General features: G+C 43.1%; 1 protein-coding gene and 1 long non-coding RNA gene across 7 annotated transcripts; both read right to left on the reverse strand.

The window, feature by feature from the left end:
- Positions 1-2508: 2508 nt before the first annotated feature.
- Positions 2509-3284, reverse strand: LOC125306345. Of its 2 annotated transcripts, none has more exons than XR_007195545.1 (3): positions 3234-3284; positions 2793-2865; positions 2509-2695 (listed from the first exon to the last, which is right to left on the reverse strand). It is a non-coding gene; the product is annotated as an uncharacterized LOC125306345 (long non-coding RNA). The 2 variants fall into 2 exon arrangements; XR_007195544.1 differs by having other exon boundaries at positions 2509-2720.
- Positions 3285-3323: 39 nt separating this feature from the next.
- On the reverse strand, positions 3324-20148 carry LOC125305898 (angiopoietin-1-like). 5 transcript variants are annotated; one of them, XM_048260953.1, is made up of 10 exons: positions 19474-19557; positions 17319-17367; positions 16696-16851; positions 16257-16378; positions 15921-16153; positions 10439-10569; positions 9268-9369; positions 8929-9095; positions 6144-6274; positions 3324-5371 (listed from the first exon to the last, which is right to left on the reverse strand). In XM_048260953.1, the coding sequence occupies exons 2-10, from the start codon at positions 17319-17321 to the stop codon at positions 5166-5168; spliced, it is 1251 nt and encodes a 416-aa protein (XP_048116910.1). In that variant the 5' UTR covers positions 17322-17367; positions 19474-19557; the 3' UTR covers positions 3324-5165. The 5 variants fall into 5 exon arrangements, with proteins under 5 accessions (XP_048116910.1, XP_048116908.1, XP_048116907.1 ...); XM_048260951.1 differs by lacking the exon at positions 17319-17367 and having other exon boundaries at positions 10439-10566; positions 19474-20148; XM_048260950.1 differs by lacking the exon at positions 17319-17367 and having other exon boundaries at positions 19474-20148.
- Between the last annotated feature and the right edge of the window lie 7749 nt (positions 20149-27897).

Consider the following 27897-nt stretch of genomic DNA (forward strand, 5'->3'; position numbering starts at 1 on the left):
TTGTGTGTTTGTGTATTTATTGTGTGGTGTATGTGTATTTATTGTGTGGTGTATGTGTTTGTATTTATTGTGTGGTGTATGTGTTGTGTATTTATTGTGTGGTATTTGGTGTATTTATTGTGTGGTGTATGTGTGGTGTATGTGTTGTGTATTTATTGTGTGGTGTATGTGTTGTGAATTTATTGTGTGGTGTTGTGTATTTATTGTGTGGTGTATGTGTTGTGTATTTATTGTGTGGTGTATGTGTATTTATTGTGTGGTGTATGTGTTGTGTATTTATTGTGAGGTGTATGGTGTATGTTTATTTATTGTGTGGTGAATATGTTTGGTGTTTTTATTGTGTGGTGTATGTGTTGTGTATTTTTATTGTGTGGTGTATGTGTTGTGTATTTATTGTGTGGTGTATGTGTATTTATTGTGTGGTGTTTTTATTGTGTGGCGTATGTGTATTTATTGTGTGGTGTATGTGTTGTGTTTTATTGTGTGGTGTATGTGTTGTGTATTTATTGTGTGGTGTTTGGTGTATTTATTGTGTGGTGTATGTGTATTTATTGTGTGGTGTTTTTATTGTGTGGCGTATGTGTATTTATTGTGTGGTGTATGTGTTGTGTATTTATTGTGTGGTGTTTGGTGTATTTATTGTGTGGTGTATGTTTTGTGTGTTTATAGTGTGGTGTATGTGTTAGGTGTATTCATCCCTAATCTTTCCATTGCCTTAGGATGTAATATGTGTTTGGAAGAAGGATGCACACTCAATGCACCTCTTCCTACACAATGTGAAACACAATGGATGCCTATGCAGCCATGGAGATATGGAGAGCACGTCTTACCTCCAAAAGCATCCTCCTGAGGTAATGGACAGATGTGGGATAAAGAAACAAAACACAGCCACCCTGTCAGGCCTGGACTCACCCCACCACTAAAGATACAGATTTGTCAACTACAGTCATATGGACAGAAACCAGAGCAGACATTCCTGCTAGGACATATGTTTGTTCAGTTGTTGGCTTTCAGTCCAGTTTTACATCATCTCTTTGTCCATATATTGCTGGATTTGGATGGCCACAGGACAAACACATGGTAGCATGATTGACTACAGCTCTTGAGCCACTGCCAGTCAGTACAGTAGTCTGTCTGTACAGATGAGTTTCCTCCCGGATGACTCTGTGTTACCCTGGAAATCCATTTTCCAATTTGAATTTGCTCAGCGAGTCACTCTGGGCTGGCAATGAGTAATGATGCTTATTACTTATGTCCCTTGTATTGTGGGGTACATTGGCGTATCTGATATAGGCGGGCCAGTGATGAGCTAAACAGATGACAGTCGAAGTGTTATCCAATTGCACCGAAATCTGGACTCAGTCAGTAAACATCGGTCGTATAGTGTTATCCAATTGCGTGCAGTGAGATTTATTAAATGCTTGGAGCCGCCACTCGAGTTCATTATTCGTGGCCAGACCCTTAATCTTTTGGATTTGGGTCTGGCGTGTCCAGGCTCTCTGTGCATACCTCTGCAATAAAACATGTTGAAATGTTTTCATTGCACTTCTGTCTGTATTTTGAGGAACTTGCTGCACTCAATTTGTCGATTTTGACTCCTGATAATACTATATTGAAGTGTGATGAGTTTCATAACATAAACTAAATATCAAATGTTCAAAATACTCATTTCCAATGACATTGGAAATATTTTTTTGCATATCCTTACCATGAAATATTTGTTGTCATCCAATGATACTACTACTACTACTACTACTACTACTAATAATAATAATATTAATCAATATAATAAGCACAACATAGTAATTTGTTGTTTTTAATATTACCATCAATTCTTTATTAGGATCATATGCCATTTTTATACATGAATTTGTCACATAGAGACCTGAATTTGTTGTGACGTGGACTGATATTGTAAGCAATACAGGGCCTTCATTTAGGGTCATCAGTTTTCACAAGAACCAGTGATATGATCTTTGCATGTGTATTCATAGTAAGACTAGAAAGATCAGAAAACAAACTAAGTTGATGATAACACATTTGATGATAATAAACTATTAGCCGCGACTTATACATTGATTTTGCAAAATTTCTTCAGCTATGAGGTTAAAACATGGGGGCAGTTAATACAGTATTAATATGGTTTTGTTTCTTTTAACTTGCATAAAACACTGTCCTGCGGCTTATATACAATGTGGCTAATACACAGGAAATGACTGTACAAAGTTGATAGTAACAGAAACATGAGTATCAATAGTCCCGATACAAACATACCAATATTTAAGAGGCTGCTGGCGTCATAGAAAAATAGAGACAAGCAGCAGCGGTGAGACACAGGGTCAGCAGCAGAGCTGCCCCCGGATTATGTTGACCATCCCCAGTGTGCCCCAATGGCGGTGATGCCGTATCTATTGACCCTGCCACTCAGAATCAGCAGCTCACTGCTGCTGTTGGTAGGATAGAAGTTGAAGGAGGATCCAGAGGGCTGGCCAGCGACCAGAGAGCGCCCTCTGCTGGTGACAAACATCAACTGCCAGATGTAGTTTCTGTAGTTGTACTTCCCTGAGAGCTGCACAATACCCTCTCCTTCAGTCAACTCCAGTTCAGTTCAGTCAAAATGAGCAATTGCGAGATAAAGTCAAAATTGCGAGGAAAAAGTCAGCCTTCAACAGTCAAATAAAAGAGATTGTGGCATCTGTATACAATGGAAAACAAAGAAACTGAGAAAAACAGGAAATACCACAGTCCTAAAAAAACATTGGCTTTGGTTGAATCACAGAAATCCGGCTCACCTTGAGTCAGGGATGTGACCCCCAGCACACAGAGGACCATCCAGGGAAGCAGGCTGGGCATCCTTACAGTGCTCTACAATCAATTAACAATATCAACCAGCAAACAAGCAAAGTAATGTATGTATCCATTACTTTTAAATACATTTCATAATTTAAGGGTGTGAGGTGATAAAAAAAATAGATGCAAATATTAAATAGACAGTGATGTAATAAGCAGTTCTACACTGCAAAAAGTAAAATCTAACTAGTTTAAAGGAACTTACCTAGGGCTCTCTCGTAAGATCATTTTGACTTATTTTAAGGCATAGATATTATGCCATAGATCTTTGACATAAGATTAATAACACTTGGCTAGATCTTATTAGATAAGCTGCTTTTGCAATGTATATAAGTAACACATGAACTTGGAGAGAAAAAATCATTTTAGAATTGAATACTGACCATTTTCTGTACACACACGATGCCTCCACAACAGACTTCTTGACAGCAGACTCTGGTAGACAAGTTTCACAATTACTTGATGCCGTTTTTATTATCACACACACACCCTCATTGACTTCCATCTGTCAGCTCCACCCTCTCAACATGCTGACAAGCAAATGACCAAAAATGTAATATAAGATATTTATTAAAAAAAATATTGGAAAATTCATATTGTTCTCGCTCCAAACTGGCGCACATTTTTATGCACTGTTTTCCCCTCATTGAGTGGTCAGGAAGATAACATACATTTACATTTGACACACTGTATTGAACTCAGTCAGTGCAAAGGTATCAAATATGTATTTCTCTCATTTATTTTAGCCCATACAATCCTCTTCATGACTTCACTTCCACTGCAGATGTCCCCTGTAATATAGGCAAAGACCAAACAAACTCACCCCTCACCCCAAATTCAACCCTCCCAAAAAAGAAAGAAAGAAGGAGTGCCAAGTAGGGTCAAATCAAATGTCTCATACAGTAAGAGATAGCCAATCAGTGCAATCATTTGAACTCCATTTAACCCACTTGTGTCAGATGAGCAGTTAGTTGACAATATACACAATTGGCGTGAGGTCCCCAGGTTCAATAATGTGAACAATGTGTGGACCAGCTGCCCTCTGTGTTGCTGAGGCCATGGGCAGCTGTGCTTCTGTTCCATGAACCTTCATCCCCCATACCAGCAGCGCTGCCTTCATTCTGTGTCATAGGTGAGATCTGAGCACCAATAGAGTGCTAAGACTAGACCTTCAGACAGCATCAGTCAGAAATGCGTCATACAGTAAATGGAAGTATGTCCTCAAAGAAGGGAGAGAAGATGGCAGCAAAAGTACACATTCTGCTTCAAAAGCAATCAGGACTAATAAATCCCCTCACCAATACGGTGCATTTCATTGCTGTGCAGTATAGTGTTAAAGAGCATTTTTAAATGTTAGTACTGTGAGATAGAAGCCAGCCTTCTACCATGTAAGCAGACACATACTGTACATCTCCATTGGTCATGACTCTGACAGCATGCAAAAGTTGTTGAGCATGTGTGTGGTTGGACAAGTTTGTGTAGCTGTTGTGCTTGTATGTGGATGACGGTTAGTTTCAGATGAGAAAATTAGTCATTTGCAAATAGTCAGGTGATGAGAAAAAAGCAATGACAGGATGGGAATAAGGATGATGTACACAATGCATACTCTATGTTCTGTATGCGCACAGCTGAACAGTATATCATCAGCGCATCACCAGACATCATGTATCATGAACTAATCATTAATAATGACAGTTGCTGCTCTATCTATCATCATTTAAAGCCCACCCCATGCTGGATTAGTGATCAGAAATGGCCATCAATGGGATCCTTTCCAGACAAACCTGCAGAGCAAATATAAATGTGCTAACAGGTTTGTCTGGGTTCACCCAGGTCTAAATAATAGTAGGCAAATGTCAGAAATATTCCTATTTAAAGTTCATGTGCAGTGCAGTCAATCAGCTGGTGGCAGGATGTTCCTGGGCTGAAGCACAGTAGAACAGATCTTGTCCTTGAGACCTTGTTGAAGCAAAGGTTTTGGACCGAGGGTAGAGAAAAAGAAGCTGGACATTAATCTACCATAAACTTTCATATTGTTTTGATATTGAAGATATGCTGCAACTCCTATTTATTAGTTGGACACTATGTAATATGTAACTTAATATGTAATATGTAATTGATTTTGTAGCGAACTTGCTTTAGGGTTACAATGTTTAAATTTGCATGCAACATTAGAGGGGACAACAGGTCAAATGTGATGCAACACTGTTAATGCAAGCCTATGCCAGTCAAACCAAACTGGTTGATGTGTGATGAGTGATATGTGGTAAGGAAATCAATTCCAGTCTGTCATATTCTCGTCACTGTCAAGTTCCTTATTCAGATGCATCATGACCTATTTTGAGTCCTCTGACACTGTCTCCAAAGTCCAACGGACGGATCATCATGGTGGTCTTGTGAAGAGAGTAACTAGGGCCCTTAAAATAGTGCCATTTGATGCCATTGAGTTTGCCCATGTGTTGGCCTTGTCTGTAGTAGACACCGTTGAGATTGGAGGCGCCACAAGCATCAAACCACCAGCCTGCATGATGAGGAAGAATATAGATTTGATTAATAATCATGAGGTAAAACACCAATATCTATGACAGGGAAAATAACATTATCATTTGACCTACAAACCAGCAAAACCAGCTACACACTGGGCTAACATATATTGTAAATGTAAAATGTAAATGTAAGTCAGGTTTCTAGGCCAAGGATACTTGCGTATACAAGGAATTTGGTCTCTGCATTTATCCCATCCATAAATTAGTGGAACACAGAGCACACAGTGAACACACAGTGAGGTGAAGCACACACTAATCCGGAGCAGAGCCTTGCTACAGTGGCACTTGCTACAGTGGCACACCACACAGTGAGGGGTTAGGTGCCTTGCTCAAGGGCACTTCAGCCGTGGATGTGGGCATAGGAGAGCAGTGCTCAACCACTTACCCCACCGGTTACAAGCCCGAACACCTAACCAGTAGGCCACGGCTGCCCCAGGTTTTGCCACAGGTTGCTACTGCTATCTCATTTTGGGTCATCAGTCTCTCAACTTTGGACTCATACCCCTAACCTGTCAGAGCGAGGGCCAACCATAGTCCATCGTTCATTGGGAAACGGAACATGTCCTTCATTCTATTTATACTGACCATTATAATTGCTAATACATTTTTCCTCACTGAAAAAGCCTAAAATAATAATCACGTTTTTGGTTTGTGTTGTTCCTTTGCCAGTGACAATGTGCTGGGTGTATGAGTTTGGGTACTGGCTACATTGAAGTGAAAGAAGACTGTGGTGTTGATCATACTTGCCTCCAGTGAGCAGCGGTGCACACTGGCAAATGCAGTTATCATTGTCCACATCTTTTGTGCTGAAGTCAGCTCCGCGAGAGACCAAGCTGCTGAGTCTGCCAGCAGTCCCACTGTAGCCCTTCACAGATAGCCTGACAGAAGGGACACATTAGGGACAGCATTTCATTGAAGTCCCAATACTTTGAGGCAATTGAGTCAGAGGTGTGAATAAATAAAGATTTTTTTTAACGGTAAAATGCCCGATTACACTTCACATGAAGTGTCATAAACATTATAAACAAGTCATAAACATTTATCTAACACTTCTCTAAGTGTCATTCCGTTTTTGTCATGACAAGTTAGGGTTAGAGTTAGAGTTAGAGTTAGGATTAGGGTTAGAGGTTAGAGGTTAGGGTTAGGGTTCATGTGATGTGTCATGACAGTGTCATGTCACTCTTATGTATATACCTTCAAGTAAAGTGTTACCAAATGTCCTAATTCCAATTTGGTTCATTTATTTTCTGGGAGACCTTCACACCTCAGAGGTTTAGTGATTTAGTGAGCGCAAACACTGAGGGTATCTGGAAGCTGAGCGAGGCGGTTTTCTGGCATGGTCTGGCATTCTCTCCTACTGGACGCCTCCTGTGTGAGTTCATGCAGCGGGCACAGCGGGGACACCTGGACAGATGGCCGACGGCAGGTGCTTCATCACTAATAGAGTTCATCTTTATATTTAGGCAGCCTGTTCACATAAGCTTAAGGGCACTATGAGTACTTGATCAAAGAGACTATAAATGTTTCATCAGCATAATGTGAGTGATGGGGGGAATCAGGCTGAGATTGGACATGCATTCTCACACTACAACAATAGCTTGTGAAACTATGAATGAATTACCTGAAAGAAAGAAATATTAGATGAATATTGTCATAAATATTAAGATGAAGATATATAGGAAGGTAATTGAGGAATATGATTCAAGAGCAATGTTATGATGCACGTTGCTCATCTGGCCGCATGGCCCTGCAGTATGAGAGCGATGCAGTGACCCCTGGCTCACATCAGAAAGTGTTCCGTTGCTGGTAGCACAACAACACTGGAATTCAGACCTGCTAAGTGTAGTGACCACCACTTGAACTGTGTTTATTTAGGCCATATGTTATACAGTAGGGTAGATAGGGCAGATCACTGGCAATGTGCCAGTGGGATATAAATGCCAGTCATATCAGTGATAGCAGCGACTGGCACATGGGCACCTTTGAGCTATCACAGGCGACAACAGAGACAAGAGCGTTTGAGCTATCACAGACGACAACAGAGACGAGAGCGTTTGAGCTATCACAGACGACAACAGAGACGAGAGCGTTTGAGCTATCACAGACGACAACAGAGACGAGAGCGTTTGAGCTATCACAGACGACGAAAGCGTTTGAGCTATCACAGACGACAACAGAGACGAGAGCGTTTGAGCTATCACAGACAGAGCTATCACAGGCGACAACAGAGATGACAGCGTTTGAGCTATCACAGACGACAACAGAGACGAGAGTGTTTGTCAATCCAGCTCAATGTGCCATCACTTCAGTGACCAAAGAAAAACATACTGATAAAAGAAAGAGTATGCTTGTTTTAATAACATTATTATCTGTGATGAACTTGAGGTGAAAATTATACACTAACAGGCAAATGACTATCTTTGCTGATCTTCTTGTCATTGCTTCCTGGACACAAAGCGGTCACGGAAACAACATGGATCCAGTAAGACACAAGATAAAAAGATCCCAGAAAGATTACTTTTAACAACCTACTGTAACGGGAATAGGCTACGTGCACGAAAGGCTATCTGTACGCTCATTTGTTTCCGGTGGAGCCAGGTGTGTTTGAACCTGCCGCTATTGTTAATGTAATTGTACCCTAGCAACAACCTAGCAACCACCTTAAGTACCCTAGCAACAACCTAGCAACCACTTCCATAATGACACCCTAGCAACCACCTTAGCAACCAACATGATTACCCTATAGTGTCTACATGGACCCGATTCGGTGTTGCACTAGGGAATCAGCATGTTACAATAAAGAAGGATTTATGCGTGTGGTAAAACTGTTATAATTGGCCAAACAAGATATTCTGTGTCAGAGTAAGGAGCAGAATACAACAGAAGATGCTGTTACAACACAGCACAGATACAACACAGCTGACACTCCACCGGACATAATGACCATGCAGGAGCCTTTCGTGCACCTAGTCTTTTGAAACACTATTTTCAATAATCTTGGGTGTCAGCAGAGATTGATCACAATGACAAATCTAACTTGGAGGATCTGCACATGTGTTTTTCGTAATCCAAAATCCAGATGTTTCCAAACCTAAAATACTTACGAAACTGTACATTTAAAAAAATTAAATGTACAAATGTTATTATTTCAATGTTGAAACAGACAAGCTGAACAAAGATGTCACATGAAATGCGCCTGTCAGAAAAGGAAAAAAATATTCAAGGCATGACTGCGATCCAGGAAGCAATCATTGATTGGTATAGTATTGCAATTAAATGTTCTTTGTTCTTTGAATGTTCTGAATGTAGGAATGAAGAGAACGTTCTGAATGTAGGAATGAAGAGAATGTTCTGAATGAGGATATCAATTAAGTGCACAGTTACTGGAAAAGGAATAAAAACTGGAACAAAGGAACAATCCAGGAAGCAGCATTAGTTTCTTGTAAATGGTCCAGCTCCTGTAAAGCACACGGAGGAGGAGCAAACTCGGATATGTTTATTTAAATGCCACATCAGCATTTAGGAAACACACCTGTACTTTTGTTTTTCATTAGAGATGTGGAACTGTTCATACTGAGAGAATGCTTGCTGGTCATTCCAGTCTGTGAGCTCGACCCTCAAGGAGTACTGGCCCTGACTGGTCAACAGGAACACAAGCTCATTCCCCAGCCAGTGCTCTCCAGAGACAGTGCCAAAGCCCTGTAACACACACACACACACACACATACACACACACACACACACACACAGAGAGAGAGAGAGAGAGAGAGAGAGAGATAGAGAAAGGCACACGTAAATGCATAGATTTGATCTGGATTGATCTAGCCTACATTTGATCTACAAGTTAGTCGGGTGTCTCATAAAAAAGTACCATCTTATATTCCTTCCAGCTCCTGTGGAAGTCTGTGGTGCCATCTTGTCTCCTTTGGATCATGGTCCACCCTCCTCCTGCTGTGTCCATGTCACAGTAAACCTACAGAGGACAAATAACAAACACCATTTGCATCCAGGACAAGAGATCGAGATTTTGGTACACTAGATCAACATCTGAAAAACTAAATCAACATGCCTCTAACCTGCATACACTGGAGTCAGTCCCTAAAGCCAGAGAAACAAGCTTGTGTGGGTAACCCAAGCATGCGTGTTATGTGGATGTTTATTGTTTATTATTTATTATTTATTTATCTTATCAGACATCAGTGGAAGAAAGTTTTTATGTGGTGGTTTCCACTGATAAGATTTTTGGCTTTTGCCACCTTTGTGCAGGTAAACCATGCTCACTGGACGGGAACATCTGCTACATTGGTGGGGCAGTCAACAGCATTCCCAGAACAAGCTAATACCAACCAGACAACTGGCACATTTGAGTCAGATATAATGGCAAAAGACCCAGTGTTTTCCCATTGGTAGATAGGCACAACTGCTCTTGTGAGTACAGGAGTAGGTTTATTTATCCCAATGAAGACAAACAAGCAAAACCTTATGGAAACATTTAGGTCAGTATGTAGGGAAACCCTTTAATAAAAGCCTAAAGCCTGCCCTAATAATGATGATCTTACATATAGCTGTCAGCATATAAGGAAACCCTTTAATAAAGGCCTAAAGCCTGCCCTAATAATTATGATCTTACATATAGCTGTCAGTACCTCACTGCAGTACTGAAGTATTGAACCTATCCAAAAAACAGTAGTATAATGGTAGACACCACAACACCCAGGGATGGATTACTGCACGGGCCTACCGGGCCCAGGCCCAGGGGCCCAAGGGGTCAGGGGGCCCTGAAGCCCAAGCCTTTGCATGGAATCATTGCCTCAATATCAACAAATCAGGATGTAGACTATGAATCTGATTGAATTTAGTATTGGCCATCCCCAAAATGCACCAGAGTACAGGAAATCACATCAAACAAATTAAACATTTTCTGGGGGAGGACCCCCAAACCCCCCCTCCCACATATACGACAATAAATGGGGGGCCCTTAATACATCTGGGCCCAGGGGCCCGAAAGTTCATAATCCGCCCATGACAACACCAGACCTGACCTTTGCAGTGTACTGAATTGTCAGATGAATGGTGTAGACTCCACTCTTGTTGAAACCAGAATGGAAAAGATCAGCACAGTCTCGAAATGTCCTCTGTTCATCAGCCTGCTGTAGGCTGTTGGAGGCCTCTACTGAAACAAAACAAATAAAACTGTAAGAAAATACAATATGTCCAAAGCCAGCATATCCTCTCCATATTAAACTAAACAATGACAAATTTGGCTTTAAAGCAAGACGATGTAGGTGTAGTTCTTTTATCCAACACTATGCAACATGTTTAGAGGCTTTTAGTTCTTCTAGTTCTGGACAAAACCTCCATGGTGTTGCTTTGAAATTAGAGGGTGACAATTTTTCCGGACTCCCGCGGGTCACGGTATTCCCGCGGGTTTCCCGCAGTACGGGAGTAAATTTTACTGTTGGTAACGTGATTGGGACGGGACAGGAAATAATAAACGGGAGCTGGCGGGAAGCCAGAGATTAAATTTTAAAAAATGACGCTGCAATGCAGTGAGTGCGCCCAAAGACGTGAGGCATTTTGTTTTAGAAAAGAGAACCAATTACAACCCACAATACGTTTGTTGATTGGTAGCCTATCAGAGCAAGACAAAGCAGCTGCCCTGTTCACAATCAATCAGCTTTAGGCAAAATGGATGCAAAGAAACAGTTCCAGGCGAAAGTGTCAGCAAAGGACAGCTCTATTCAATTGCACGAGCTGTCCGGGAAAGCGATTCTCGTCGAGTTTAATGTGTCATGCAATGTTGGGGCATGGCACCTTGACGATCGCATTCCTCAATATATTTATCGCATAACCCTGGCGGAACACAAAAAAATTGTTTTGTTTACCCATAGCAACAACGTTGCTATGCTTCGCTGGTTTAACGTGATGAGAACGGTGCAAACTTAACTGATGGGATGAGATCTACTATTCTGACTATGAAATGATTTAGGCATAGCCTACACAAAGTCCTGTAAAATATGTAATTTTAATGTAGCCCAAAATGATCGGCTATTAAAGAAAAGTTAGACAAGGCTTTCTGCCCTACCAAACTGATGGTCACCGCACGCTACTGCGTAGCCTAACAGTCGGATAACTTTAGACATCAACATATGGAGCGGGACGGGATTTGGTCCGGTGGACAGCCCATAGAGCCCCATTGTGGACCCGGAAATGTTGAGTAGGCCTATACCAAAGTTTTATGATTGAAATATATAGTATGGGTTCTCAGCATGCAGAAACTGCCGGATGCTAATTTGCATATGTTGGGCAATTTGTGTAATTGAGCTAATTAGCATATATTAGCATAATCGCCTATATTGATAATATTATAAGAGCTGCTTGGCCAAAATGGTCAATGATAGTATGTTTTTAGGGGTTACTGGAGATGCTGAGTCCATATCTGACATTTTCAATATTCAAAATCACTATTTTAACTTGGTTTGGTCACATTTTTACTCTCATTAAGATGATTTTGCTGAGTTTTTTGGTCCAATTTAGGCAGATTTTTGGAGGATAGGGCTGTAGCGATATACAGTAGGGCAGTAACGATACACCAACCTAACAATTCGATTCGTATCACAATTTTTGACCGTTGACCCACGGTTTGATACGAACCTTGATTTTTTTGGAGGGGTCGGGCTAGACATTTCAATAGGGGTTATTCCACGTCAGTTCAACCAGGGCCCACGCACTTAGGTCTCAAAAAATTCTGAAAAAATTACCAGGTGTACCTATGTTACCCAGGAGACACACTGTAAAATTACTTTTATGTAAGATCAATACTTTCCAAGATACAGCCAGTTTTACAGGGGGAAGGGGGTGTCGATTTTGTTCGGCCTCTTTTTTTTGTCAAAGTTCACAAGCCCACAGCGCAAGAACTAAACCATGTAGGAGGCTCAAATTTTGCATGCTGGTACATAAATAGGAATAGTATGTAGCAAAATCGTCACGTTTGGTCTGGATAATCCTGCATGGTCATAGCTGTCCCTCAAAGTTGATACAAATTTTATTGGAGTTTTTGGCTGGGCTCATCATAGTCTACTGATTGGACTGTTAAGTTTCCTCATGTGTGTTTAAGGTAATACTCTTCTCGTAGGGACAAGCCCTTTTGGGAAACATTGGTATTGAGATGATCACTCAACTTGAATGCAAGAGCTTTAACAAATATGTGCAGCATGCTAATGATGCTAAGCAGATTTAATGGTGTAATGATTGATGAGATCAAAAGCTTTATTAAAGGTCGGGAGCAGGGACATCGGCACAGAACATAGCACACGCCAGGGAAGTCAAGAACACTCGCACCTTACACACATAGGGTTGGACGCAGCCGCACCATACAGGCACAAGCACACATAACAACCCCAAAGTTCTCCCAGAATCCCCAGCTCGAAACATTGTGGGAATCTCAAGTACAGTCCAGCACGCTGACGTTACACAGCTCCCCCAACAAGCCATTGCCGCCCTCGGCACATTTCAGTCCAGCAAAGTCTCTGGCACTGCCACACAGCAGGTGGGGTGCACACACCGCAAGAGCCCTACTCACCCAGGGGAACCACAACCACCAGCAGCCCAATGCAGGTAGTGCTGGCAGTCACCTGGCCTGTCGCCGCTCGTCCCCAGCTCCCTTCAGAGAACACCCTCAGGTCGCACTTTCGCAAGGTCGCAACGTTCCTCCAACACCTGGCGGGGCCTAGCCTCCACTGGCACAGACTCCCCACCACTGAGCACCATAACTGGCACTGTACCTCCAACGCTCTGCTCCGTCGTCTCGCCAGTCGGGGCAGCAGACTCCAGCTCCATCGTAGCCCGGACCACGCTTGCGCGCACCGGGCTACAGCTACCGACGTTAAGCGTCCCTCCTCTGCTGCCTCGTCGCGATAGCGTCCTCCGCTGCTCCCGGCCGCTCCCACTGGGCCACGGCGCCTAAGGCCTAGACCTTCTCTCTGGCTCATGCCATCCAGTTTCACACAACAAACTTTTTTTCCCCTTATTTTTCTAAAGAGCGCCGGCGAACAGGCCAACAAGCACAGGCACCCGCACAGCATGGTGCCTCCCACAAAGATGGTGCACCCAAAGGCTTAGAGTTCCGTTTTTTTAGAGGGCCCTTCCGCCAGAGCTGCCCAACCGTTGTGCCTCAAACGGCTCCGCCAACCGTCCATCCTCAAGGCACCACCTACTTGCCGCTCCACCTCTGCTCTGCTCGCGAGACAGGGCCACCGCCTAACTCCGACCTAAAGCTGCCTATGGGGCCAGGGGCTCAAGGTCTTCTCACGGTGAAGTCAGCCCAGGTCGCCACCATCTCATCTTCCAAGGCTGCTCTCCCGGTCGCGTGAAGCCCTTCTCCGCCGTGTCCACTGCATTGAGATCCTCTTCAGGCTAGCATTCCTCCCGTATCCAGGCCCAGGCGACGGCTGGTCTCCTCCCGTGGCTTCTACTGAAGGCCTCTGTAAGCTTCTTAGTACCCCTTACAAGGGCTCTCTTTGGATCCTTTTGCTTGGGCATCCACCTAGCAGTGAGCATGGACGGATTATGAACTTTCGGGCCCCTGGGCCCAGATGTATTAAGGGCCCCCCACTAATTGTCGCATGTGGAAGGGGGGTTTGGGGGTCCTTCCTCAGAAATGTTTTAATTTGTTTGATGTGATTTCCTGTATACTGGTGCATTTTGGGGATGGACTAAATTCAATCAGATTCATACACCATACATCCTGATGTGTTGATATTGAGGCAATGATTTAATGCAAAGGCTTGGGCTTCAGGGCCCCCTGACCCTGGGCCCGGTACATGTAGGCCCGTGCAGTAATCCATCCCTGGCGGTGAGGCCTCCCACTCCCGGCTCCTCCAGCACTGAAGACACTGTCTCCTACAGAACGCAACTTACTCCTCCATGGAAAACGCGCCCATCTACAGGTGCTGCTTTGGAAAGCAGCAGACCGCCCTGATCCACCGGCTGTGGATATCACCGCGTTTGGATGGAGTAAGAAGACAGGTATGAAGAAAGGAGAGGAACTCGCCCACCCTCGATTCAAGTCCTGTTGCTCCTGCTGATTTGTTAGATGTTATCAGCAGTAACTGCAAAGCTGGGTTAAAACTGTGTATACATGTATCTGGAAAGTGCAGCTGTGCAGCCGCAGGCCTGGCCTGTACTAATTATTGTTTCTGCAAAGGCAGCGATGTTACATGTTGCAATATATACACAGCTAAAAGAGCAGAAGGACAGGGATGAAGAGTCTGGAGAAGATGGCGACAGGACAAAGGATGAGGACAGGAGGAGTAGTAGAGACTAGTTCTTCCCTTTGTTACTCAATTGTGAGTCACAGCAGAGGGCCAGTGAATAGCTATTTCCAAAATTATTGTGGAATTCAGAAATAACTTGAAATTATTCCTGAACACTGAACATTTTTATCCTCCAAAAATCTGTCTAAATTGACTGGGATCTTGCGGGACAGAATTTTTTTGGGGGGCTGTCACGTGATCGGGATATGACAGGAGTATTTGTGCGGGCTCGGGATGGGACAGGAGTGAAAATTGATTCCCGTGTCACCCTCTATTTGAAATAATGGCTTTGAGCTCATCTTGATGCTAAACGGAGAATGGAGTCTCTGATATTGCCGAGGTGCACCTGCTCTCTAACAGGACTGTGCAACACTGTTGTCGTGGGTAGAAGCATGCCCCTATTCATCACATTTACATGAAGTGTGTACCTCCTTAGCACAAACAGCCAAGTAGCTAAAGCTCAGAGCTTTCTATTTGGTCTTAGGAGATAAATGTATACTTTTATACTGCCTGGTGTTCAAAAATAAGAGAAATACTGAAATAAGAGAATAGTATTTTAAGATGTTGCATTAAGATGTTAGATTTGGCATGAGTCAAGAAAAGGGCTATTTTTAAAGAGGGTTAAATTAGGAAATAAGAGTTAATGGACACACTCTTGCACTGATGATAAGCACAATTATGTCTCAAATATAAAAATTTGGCGTTCAATCTCTCCTTTGTCTCGTCTTGGAAAATGGCACTACGTTGCACAAGAAATTATTTTTAATTGTTATTTTTATTAAAGAATTATTTATTGTGGGTAGCCACACAAATATGAGGAAACATTGTTGTGTACATATTTCAGAGAGGAATGTCTCTGTCAACAGAGATGTGATAAGGTGATGACTCAAGAGATTCTTTTTAGTCTGAGAACATCTCTGGTGCTGGTGAGACAGGTTCTGAAGTTACAGTTTCATTGATCTCATTGATATAGAGCAACAAGATCTATAAATATACAGTACCTCTTTGCATGGTAGACATTGGCATTCTCTCTTAAATGCTAAAAATGTCCAATAAAGATCGTGTTATTGTCCAACTTTATTATTAGTACTGCCCCACTCTACACTCATCACCAAACCAACTAAATCCTACCCACATATGGACGCTTTAGGTTAGCTGGCACTGGTGTCTCAGTTGGTAGGTGACGCTAGGCTAACTCCACTGCAGATACCTTTGTCTTTGGAGCAGACCTCCAGCAGGCGTCTGATGGCCTCCCTGAGCTGCTGCTGCTGGCTCTGCAGTAGGCTGTTGTTGCTGGTGACCAGGCGCACGTGGCTCTGCAGCTCTTCTGTCAGCTGGCTCTGCTGAAGCACCACCCTCTGCAGACCCGAGCGCTCCTCTCTCAAGGCCTGCAGCTGCTGCTGATGCTGTGACTCCATGTCACGCAAGCGGCGCTCTACAACACTGCAGAGACAGAGACAGCAGTCAGGATGAACGGCCCTTTCCTCCTCTCAGTGATGATGCCAGATGATACAGGCCTTGCCTGGACAGAACAGTGTATATTTACCCATTTTGATCAATCAACTTAGTGATTTCATTGGTTTGCTGTAACAGCTGGGTCTCCAATTTGTTTTTTGTCAAAGAGTTCTCCAGCAGCTGAATCTCTAGCTTGGAGGTCTGATCCAGAACCTATAAAACAGAAACACTACAGTTAGGCCTATTGAAGTAGTGTACATATCAATTTACTAAAACACTGTCAAGACAATCATGTGTAAAATGTTATCCAATATGCGTGCAAAACTTCATTAAAAAAAACCCACCAACAATAGCATAGTTGGAACTGATACAGGCTTATTAGCATGCTAATTGATCTTTTGGCAATGTGGTTGGTGGAAGCTGTGGGGACCTTTGTTACATCTTTACCAATGTATACATTTAACTAATCCCAAGGAATGAAGTGTGAAAGCCTAGATATGGACATGTATTCATGTGTGAAAGTAGCTCACCTGTGTCTCAACTTCCATTAGTTTTCGTGTGTGTTTGGCTGTCTGATAGAGCAAGTTGGTGCTGAGATCCAAAATGGCAGCAGTGTCCTCATTGACTGTGCTGTGCTCCAATCTCCTTGCCTCGACATTAGCATTATTTCTCACTGACCCCTCAATCTGGAAGACAGTCAACTAACATGTAAGGCAGTGAAATGTCCAAATGTGAGTATACTCTGCAGATGTTTCATTTCCAGTCATTTTCAGAAAGGTCTTGGACCTTTCTAGTGGATTTCAAATGATTGCCTTTGATGTGCAATATAGAAAAACAAATAGCACATGATTACCCATTCTGTTGTTACAGTAGGGTTAAAGGTAAGTGGTATTGATGCTAGGCTACAATAACAACTCTCCCAGTGTAACATGATTTATCCTGGATCCTGCTGTTGTTTTAGGTCTTTGTTCATTTCAAGTATGTTTAAAATGGACATTCTTGGATCTCATTGTGCCTTGAAGGAGATTTCAAAGGAGACTCTAGAGTACAAATCTGCGCAATTGGTTGAGTAGACTCTGGCCCAGTTGTGATGAATATAAATCTGTTGCACTGTGGTTATGTCGGATCCTTAAAATGTATAGCACATACGAACCATAGCAGGATAACATCATGTCAGCTCATTCCCCTCAGCATCTCTTATCCTGAATAACAATGCAGAGGGAAATCTTTGTACAGAAATCTTTGTACAGAAATCTTTGCACAGTTTCTTGACACAAACGTTCTCACCTGGTGTCTGTCTCACCACCATATTCACACGTTTAAAAAGGCTTCTTATCTCAAGGTGGTGATGTGCCAACGTTTTGAGCAATGTTGCTGGGCAAGTAAATAGCCAGTTCACTGTGTTTTGATTGGATGGTCATGATAATTTGCTTACAGGTGATTAAAGTTCTACAAAAGAAAGAATGTGGCTCAATATCAATAGGAATGCGCCACAAAAACAATACTCAGAAACATTGTCCAGCTTACGTTGCTCAAAAAGTTGTTGTGTATCAACAGCTTCAGAGTTTTACATTTGAGAAGTTTTGTACAGGCCTATGGCTTCATTGAAAACATTTGTTGTTGTGTAAATAGCTTGTTTATTAAATCTCTCTGTTTGAATTACTGGAGCAGGATCAAAAGGTATTGGTAGACACTGATGTCAGTGAAGTATGCTATTCAGAATGGCTACAGAATGGCCTGGACTGCATAATGCTGACTGAGAGTGTGCTGTCAGATAAGTGTTTATCTCTCTCTCTTTCTCTCTCTCTCTCTCTCTCTCTCTCTCTCTCTCTCTCTCTCTCTCTCTGTGGTCCGGCCTCACAGAATGAGTCCTGTCCTAAAATGGCTTAGAAGAAACATTGAGGAATGAAAAGGTTCCAATCAATCTTACCCATCAAAACACATTTAGATTTCTGCCCCAAGGCACAGAGCCATGGCACCATTAATATAGGGTGCACATGTGTTTTAAGATGTCAGTGTAGAGCTGAACATTATCCAGACTGAACATACTAACATCTATCCTCTGATAGATCATGTCAAGCTGTATCGAATTGGAAAGGGCCTCTGTTTGCTGCAGTCAGGGCACTACTCTGTCAACGTAATGTATGTCCACAGTGGATAAGGTCAGCTCTAGCTATTTACTGTACTGTACTGTACTGTAATGTATGAGCAGACAGACAGTCTGATATGTTACAATGGTTACATATTACAGCACTCCATGCAAAAATATTGCAGGAAGCAAAGACATTCAAAGTTGGTAGGGTTGTTTTTAAACTTTTTACAGAGTACCAAATAAAACAGACTCCATCCCCAGTGGTGAATCCTTTAAATCAACCGTGACCAAATATATTCAGCGTTCTCAGCATTCATTTAAAACATGATACCTTCAGGAGACAATGCGGAATGTTCATTTGAGAGTAAAATGTGTTGCAATCTTGTTGAGGCCAAATTGCTCCGTAAAGTTGGAGGGTTTTTGCAATGCAAAATATGCCAGACATTGCATAGATTCATCAGCACTATTCTTGTTTGGATTTTTCCTTGTATTACTCCATCAGACTTCCATCAGAGTTTTTACTATGAAGTATTGACTCAATTTCAGTGATGTACAGTCAGAAAGAACAGGAAGCGCACCACATACAAATCAAATAAAGAGGTGCATAGTGCAACCCAATGAGGTGCAAAACGTTTTCGGTCCCTGATTCAAACTATCATCAGTCAAACATTCAAAAAGAGGCACACCCTTATATAGTCTGTGTCTTATTGATGAAACACTGCCACTCAGTTAGAGTGTAGAGGGGAACTTTCTTAGAAAGCACTGTTCATAGATGCATACAATATTCTGTGAAAGTCAAATAAGCAAAACACATACTAAACCGAATAATGGGGAAAAAATAATGATCAAAAAAGCAAAATACAACAATGAAAAAACGTATTTCAGGATATCACATCACGGAAAACATCATCATTCAGATCATTCAGCTGAAGAGTTTTTAAAATATAAAATCCACGACACTAACCACTTCAATTTCAGTGGAGCACATACACATACATTAATAAAAGTCTTCACTTTCCTCACTCTGTTAACACATTTGGTCGATCATGAAACAATAACAAGCAAACTCTAAATCAGTTCTCTGCCCAAAAGGAAAAAAAAAACAAATTAAAACCTTGCTGTGCATTCACAGAGAATCTAGACTACAGCACAGCACAGCACACCACACCACAGCACAGCACAGCACACCTCCCCCCACCTCTAAGGCAGCACTCACCAGCTGGATCCAGTGCGTGTAGTTCTCCATGGCCAGCTCCAGGTGCTGAATTCGCTGGCCCACAGGGACTTGCGCTCCCTGCAGAGCGTCTCCCAGAAGGCTGTTGCTGCTGCCCAGCTCTTGCGGCCCCTGATCGGGGCATCTGGACTGGGTGGCCCCTGCCATCTCGGGCAGGATGAAGGTGTAAGTGCACTGGGCGAGCGGCGTGGAGCTGTAGCCCCTCCCGTCACCTGTGCCCGTGGTCAGACTCGGCTGGTGGCGCTCCTCTCCGCCTCCTGCCCCGCACCTCGCCCACACCAACAGAGCGGCCAGACAGAGCCGCGGGCAGAGAAGTCCACTCCGGCGCATGGCAGTGCGCAGGACACTCGTAGCAGCTCCGTAAACCCACACAGTGTGGAATGCGTCTGAGACGGACAGACAGTCCAGTTTCCCAGCAGCCGAGCCAAATGTTGTTGCTGAAAGTCCAGAGAGAGAGACAGAGAGAGAGAGAGAGAGAGCTGAGTCATGAAACTCTGAGTCTCTCAGCCCACAGCTGGCTCTGGGGAGCTGGCAACAGAGCCCCCTCGGTGAACTCTGCGTATGTGCTTTGTATGTGTTAACGTGCGCTGCTCTGCTTTGCAGCCGTCAGGACCGAGAGAGTGATTTGTCCATTAGCTCCACTTCAGGGTTGTTAACTCTCTCTCTCCGTCTGCTTAGTGTTACTGTGGGGCTCCACTGTACAGTTACACACACACACTGCCTCCAAGTCTCGCAGTCTCCTATAAAGGGTGGCTGCACAGGAATGTGTGTATGTGTGTGTGTGTGTGTGTGTGTGTGTGTGTGTGTGTGTGAGAGAGAGAGAGATTGTCTGTGTGTGTGTGTGTGTGTGTGTATGTGTCTGTGTGTGTGTGTGTGTGTGTGTGTGTGTGTGTGTGTGTGTGTGTGTGTGTTTTTTTTGTGTGTGTGTGTCTGTGTGTGTGTGTGTGTGTGTGTCTGTGTGTATGTGTGTGTGTGTGTGTGTTTTTCTGTGTGTGTGTGTGTGAGAAGAGAGAAGAGAAAAAAAGAGAGCAGGCTTCCCATATATTTGTTCATACATTGTTCATATTACATAGTCATATTTATTTTGCTCTTATAAGGTTACTGTTAATACACTGCACATACTTATATGTAATTCATACTACTCTAAACCACCTTCTGAAAACAACTGTATGCTACTGTCTACACTGCACTATATCTTTTGTCCTGTCTATGCACCACCTACTTTGTATATCACATTGCACTTTCTCCTTTTTTGCACTTCTGGTTAGACACAAACTGCATTTCGTTGTCTCTGTACTTGTACTCTGCACAAAGACAATAAAGTTGAATGTAATCTAATATGTAGTAGTTGTGCACATATCACTAGGCAGAGGAAGAGCAGAGAATAGGAGCGAGCACATGCTTCCCTCTAGTACACTTCTCACAGCACACGCAGCCAGGAGAGGAGTACAAGTGAGGGGTGGGCGGATCTGCTGACTGTGAATTGCCACAGAAATGAGGCAGATGGTGAAATGGTACATCAACAGATCTTTCCATCATCCACACACCACGCCTCCTCATAAGACACAACATACTACAGTAGAAGTGATCATCTGATCACCGAGTGAGACAGAACATCTGTAATCAGAACATCTTATTTACTTAGTGGGTTTGTGCGAGCACATTTTCTGGCTGTGTTTTTAATCAAATAGAAGGCCAAACCACATACAGAGAAAATAATGGCAGCACAAATGTTCCGAATGAGTATGGGAAAACTAAGGGACTAAGGGCAAACTAACACACACATACAACACACACACACACACACACACACACACACACACACACACACACACACACACACACACACACACACACACACACACACACACACACACACACACACACACACACACACACACCAGATTTAGCATAGCATACTGTGCAGTAATGTGGCAACAGTACAACAGCATTAAAAATGGAATCCTCCAACAGAACCTTTTGGGTTATTACATTGCAGTCATAAACATATGCTTTGGCAAAAAGGAAACGCAGATAGATTGAAAATGAAACGTTTTTGTGCCGTGTATGCATATCTGGGCACTAGGGACACGAGAACCAGCAGGTGAAGGGATTTACATGTTGTCTTGGTAACCTTAACCCTCATCCGTCATGGCCGGAGAGCGTCCAGACATCACACACTCCTCCTGATAAATGAGCACTTCCTGTCCATTCCTCTCAGCGCTGCCTGGCCTGCAGCTGGAGATCCATCGGCTGTGGGGGAGACGGGAGACGGGGGTGGGAGGAAGAGAGAGAGTCTGTGTGGAGCACGTAGCAGCTGAGGGTTCCCTTACATAAGAGCCCTTTCTGCCAACTTAGGACTTTCCTCGGAAACAAACTTAGAGCAAAGCCTCAGATTCTGACAGAATCAGATGCAGTATACGTTACCTCTCATATATCAGAGTAAACACCACATGTTTACAGGCTGCACAGGAAACAACTGCTGTATTCTACAAACCATAGGCAGCCTATAAGTTGGCAAGCATCACGTTTTTGGTAAATTGCTAGACCTTAGATTTAACCTATATTCGAAACATCTCCCTGTTTGTTTGAAGAAAGGTTGTGTTTTTACTGGCATTATTGCCTAATAGAGCTGCAACAGTTTTAGATACCACCTAGTGCCACCAAAACTCTTAAGTTCAACGATGGAAGCAGAGGAACTTGTTCTCCTGCTGCAGTCCATACAGACAAGAACTCGGTTTGGTTTTAAAGGCAGTGCTGTTTGTTTAGTCAGTGCGGTATTTAGCAATGTGCTCTTTCACACATTTGGCTCCCAGCCATTTTCAGGTCCCAAAAACAACCAAATCCCCTTTCTCTCTCCCCTCAAGCTCCATCTACATTCCCAGAGAAGGTCAGGGATCTATCGGGGCACTGATGCAAGCCATACACAGTGGACCAATAGCCTTTAGGCATAATAGTGACTTTGAATACCCGAAGCAGTGGCTACTTTCAGATGCCCACAGTAGTGTGGTTTAAGATGATGCTTCTGGATGAGCTTCTCAACAACCCTGCTGGATAGTGTGACACAGCGGTAACCACCGCAGAGACAGCATTACACCATCCTCACTCTTCACTCTTTCTCACTCTAAACCCAAGTATATAGTATATAAAGTATATAATATAGAATATTTAGAGTTTATCATTGCCCTCTACAACGTATAGTTTATGAAATGGACACACTATCCATTCATTATCCCTTATATAATTCTCCGGTTTCAGGTTGGACTGTCTGCTTCTCCTCACACTGCCTGCATGGTGCAGACGACCAGCGCTCTTGCCATTTTTAACCTCTGACCTCAATCGGTGATCACACAGAGCAGCTCCTCACTCTTGCACACACTCATGAGGCAATAGGCAGTAGTCTAGTCTGGTTCCACCAGACTCACTTGGTTTCATTTCATGAAAATCCATTGCAATTCTCAGTGAAATGAAAATAAAAATGAGCAGAGATATTCCTCTAGATGGGGCAGGACAGGGCAGGGCAGGGCAGGGCAGGGCAGGGCAGGGCAGGGCTAATCACAACAGCCTGAAGGAACAGCTGATCATGGTGCTCAGTTGAGGTTTGCAGAGGGAGTCTCTCAGGTCTGCAGTCTTCAGAGTGCTCATTTGAGAGCTGTTATTGCATTTTAACGTTGCCGTTTTGTTGTGCTGATTTCCAGGCTGAGTGAACCCCCTCTCCTTTCAGAGGGTTCTGGGTGCCACAGTATAGGAGCATCAGAGTCCCGGTGGCTGAAGACCAAGAGAAGCATAATAAATAACCCACATGTTGGTTTGATAGTGGAGTTCCCCTCGGCCCCTATCCCCTTTCTATTGCTTCTGTGTTAAAGGTGTATAGTGTTTTGTTGCTATAATTGCTGTAATAACCATTACACATGAAATGAAAGGGCTGTGAGAGACAAATAAGATGCATGCAAGCCTTTTTGTTTTGAGTGCAGAAACTATTTCACTGACAGTTTTTGCTAAGCCACTATGAAGGTCATATTTGACATAATAACTGAGTGGAGTTTGGGACGGCCATTTCTCTGGTTAAATACAGTAACAGCCACATTCCCATCCGCTTGGCTTTGGGAAATGAAACGCTGTGGTCAGTGGCTGGATTTCAGGTACCAATTATCATGTTTACCAGTGGAAGGACAGCAATATCCTATCTGCCCACTAGATGACACCACATCACCCCAAATACTGTGACAGCAAGATTGTTTGGTGAAAACAAGAGATGATCTTATCTATCATGCTCAACCTATTAAGAATGGAAACACAGTACAATCCTTCTTCCAGCATCCTCTATATATTTATCAGGTGATGACACCGGCCACCATATTTATCAGATAATAGCACAGCACAGCACAGCAGGGTTGATGGAAGAACTTCAAGGGGGCAATGCTCAGTCCATATTTATTTCTCGGCTCAAAACTGTAACTCCTGATATAGGCAGTGCATGTCTAACCTAGATGAGCTTTTAGTGTGCAGCTCTACAGGGACACATCTACATCTCAAAGGGCCCCCCCTCACCTTTGGCCCAGTACTCCTTTAAAGCCAAACCACAGGAACCCAGTAAGACAAATGATGTCTTCATTCTCTGGGCCCAAAAGCATGAGCCGAATGCCTGCCCATGACACCAGCTTGCCATCAGCACTTAGAAGTGCAAATTCCTGTTCACTGCCCACCTTCAATCAAAGTTGTTGTCTCTTCGGAACCATTACATATACTATATTCCATAAGTCTCAGCACTTTTTCTCATGTTTAATGTCAAAAAAGAACTGTTCCCTTTTCAAGGAACTATTGTATTTAGGGGTGTGGGATATTATCTGAGAAATAGAAAGTTGTATTCCTTCTGTAACATCAACAACAGTAACAAGAGTAAAGTATGGTATATCCAGGCTCTAGATGTTGTGTTGTGAACTCAGATATGGTAGTGTTAGTTGCACTGTCTTTGTATAAAGCCCAATTCACACCAAAGATTCGCGACGAGACGAAACTGTTGCAGAAAGGAGTTGCAGCGGTGTGAATTAAATGTTGCACGTCGTTGCCGGCTGTTTGCAAGCCGTCACAAAGCATTCACCATGTCTAGTCACAGTTGCAAGGTTTTAGAACATTGCAGCAAGTTGCTGGTTCATAGAATGTTGCAGCTCATCGCATGGCAAATCTTTGGAGTGAGTTGGGCTTAAAGCTATAGCCAAAGAGTGCAGTTAGCTGCTGTAAGTTATTGTGTGAGGGGCCTCCAGGTCCTTGTGGGTTGTGTGGGCACTTGCAGGCTGCTGACTGGAGACGTGTCTTGAGAAAACAACATTTCAGAGAAACCACCGCTCCCTTGGCCGAGAGAAGGCCATCCTTGACATTATCCTAGTGCGTGACAAAAGCTAGTCGGGACGAGAGGCACCTGCCTCAACACAGAGCAGCCTATTACTGTTAGTGGAAAGAGAAGCAGTCAGATTGAAAAACCTAATGTGGTAAAAAAAATGCATGGCTCACCAGCGAAAGCACCTCCTCCACCTCTGCCATGTTACCAAAGACTGTAGAACAGCCTCTCAGCAGTATTACTGAGAAAGTGGGAAATGCCAACTAGTGGAAATGTCACACACCACTAACCCACACAAGGGGAAAAAAACTCACTGTGGGACAAGAAAAAAATGAAGAAAATGGCAAAAAACTGGAAATCCATCTTAGTAAGGGCTTGCTGTAAAAGGCTGAATAAAGCTGAAATGTGTACTCCTATATCAGCTATAATGAGCATGCAGTTTGGCTCTCTGTCGCGTAGTTCGCTCCTTTTTATCCCTTGTTATAGTTAGCGGGCCAAGGAGAATCACCACTGGACATATTCACTGTTCATTAGCAGTTCACAATTTCACTCCCATTTGAAAGCAAATGAAGAATGTTTGACCTGACTTCATATGAACTGCTATGAGCCGCCCCAATACAAAAACAAGTCTTCAGCTTACCAGCTCCCTCAGAAAATGGAAGGTCTCAAAAAGTGGAACACAGATCACATCTTGCATTAATATACAGCCTATTCAAAATGAAACAACTCTGAAATATGACTCAATACTCAGCATGAGAGCAACACAATGATGCTGAAAGGCTTTCAGATACATGCTGCTTGTAGACAATAGCCAAAAATTCTGATATCTTGACCTGCTGTGTTACATCAGTTAGCATATTAAACCAATTGTCCATAAATTCAAAGATGTTCTGCTTTGAAATAAACAAATCAGGCATGTTGCAGAGGCAGGTGCCCTAATAATTGCTACGGCTCACAGTATGACTTTTACAGCTGCTGATCCTGTAAAACCTTTCAGACAGAAAAAAAATGCCATGAAGGTCATAATCAAGTCTGAGCCATTGAGGACCCATGTTCCCTTGCCATAAGCCAGACTGCAGAGCTCTTTATTCAGCCTCTCAGCACACTCACATCATTTGGAGGGGTCCTTTCATGTTGGTCATTTTTGTTCTGAATGAACCAGACTCCTGCAATCTCTGGCGGTGCATGAGAGAATTATATGTGCCTTTTGATCTTGGCTGCTGACACACTTCATCCTGGTCTGCCTGACCACGGCCTCCTTTGTTTCCTCTTGCACGGCCACTCTTCCATGTCCAAACTTTAAAGCTCCAGATTACCTCGTACAGGTCAGGCATTCCTGCACTGGCAATATGATGATAAGAACATGGACATAACAATAGACCTAAGGTAACGTAATCCTATAGAAAACCTCTTACTTCAACCCGGTGCATACTATTTTTACTTGGCCATGCCAAGTGTTTGCCAACATTCATGCAAAAACACAGGGAGGGGTAGATCATTCATTGTTTAATAACACAGGGAGGGGTAGATCATTCATTGATTATTCTTTCAAATGATTCCCATTTTGTATGACCTTACCTGGAGACACTGTTCTTTCACCCCAGTTGACCAGCATCAGTGAAAAGCAACATACATGGTTATCAGACATGACTGACATTTCCTTAGTCATCTCGACTTTCAGTGAAATTACAGCGCTAAGTGGATCCTAAAGGAAGGATTTTCTGCCAAAACATTCCAAAGCTTTTCCTTTAGAGAGGTAAATAATGGCTTTATGCAGACATTTCTGCAGATGACAGGATATATTTGGAAAGTAAGAAAGTAAGAGAGTGCTGTTCAAGCATTTTGTCTGAGTAAGTCCGTCCTGATCAGTTTGACTGCACAAAAGCAATAAGGATGTAGTAGTGACTGTTACTAATGATATTGCCATTCTGTATCCATTTCCAGTCAGTAATATCTGCTATTCAAAGAGCTGTCAAATTTACCTAACATGCAAATGACTAAATTACAGATGTACAGCACAAGCACATCACCGTGACAGTTTACTCTGCAGCAATGCAATCCACTGCATATTATGTTGGAAGGCAATCATTAATGTGTTCAGAATAGGAAAGATTTAAACATTACTCCAGCTAATAAAACCGCAGTGAAGTGTGCTTTGCAGAAGTGCAGCGTAGTCCTGACAGACAACACTAATGAGCTGGTCATGGACAAAGGGAAAATGGAAAATTCGGCCTCCTTCTACGAGCACCTCCATCTGGAGGAAATCAGAAGTGTGCTTCCGTTGCTACGCTCGTGTGATTACACCCCATTAGGATCTCTCATGGCGACCACAATCCATTTGCTGTGAACCTCAGATGCTGTATCTCCAATGTTTATGAAAATAAGTAATCATCATGAGTGCGCATTTACCACCAAATATTTTCTCCTCTAGCCCACAGGAAACTTCCACGAAACCCCACGCTTCAGAGATGTCAACCGGATCTCACCCCAAGCATGGATGAGTCAGACCATTCAAGAAAACTGATGGATTTTGAATCCATGATTTTGAATGGAACCTCCCAATTATTATTTGGTGCGTTCAGAGGGTTTGACATCGCATACGCAAACAAGGGTAAAAGCTTCCAGCTGCAGCAGTTCAGCTCTGGTGCCAGGGCTGCAGTGTACCACTCATCTCACCCATCTCAGCAGCCCATCAGCCCCCAGCACTCTGCCCTGCTCTGCTCTGCCTGGAGACAGATGAGAGGAGAGGCTCCAGCTGGAGGGAGGAGTGAGCCCTCTTACCTGACTCAAATTGCTTTGTCTCTCAAAGCCAAAAAACCCTGGAAACACAAATGCTCGCGTCTCATGCTTGATCACCCTCAAGCACACTAGATTTTTTACATTTAACTTATATAGTATATTTAGTATTTACTTTTGTTAGTTTTTCTTATCTCCTACTGTCTCTATTGTACAGTGGAGTTTGGTTATATGCTTATACTTATATTTACCATTTCTGCTGTAAGTGCATGTTGTGTGTGATGTCTGTATGCTACGGAGACCCCCTGAATTTCCCCTTGGGGATCAATAAA

The sequence above is a fragment of the Alosa alosa genome, chromosome 13 (assembly GCF_017589495.1).
Source record: "Alosa alosa isolate M-15738 ecotype Scorff River chromosome 13, AALO_Geno_1.1, whole genome shotgun sequence".
Lineage (NCBI taxonomy): Eukaryota > Metazoa > Chordata > Actinopteri > Clupeiformes > Clupeidae > Alosa > Alosa alosa.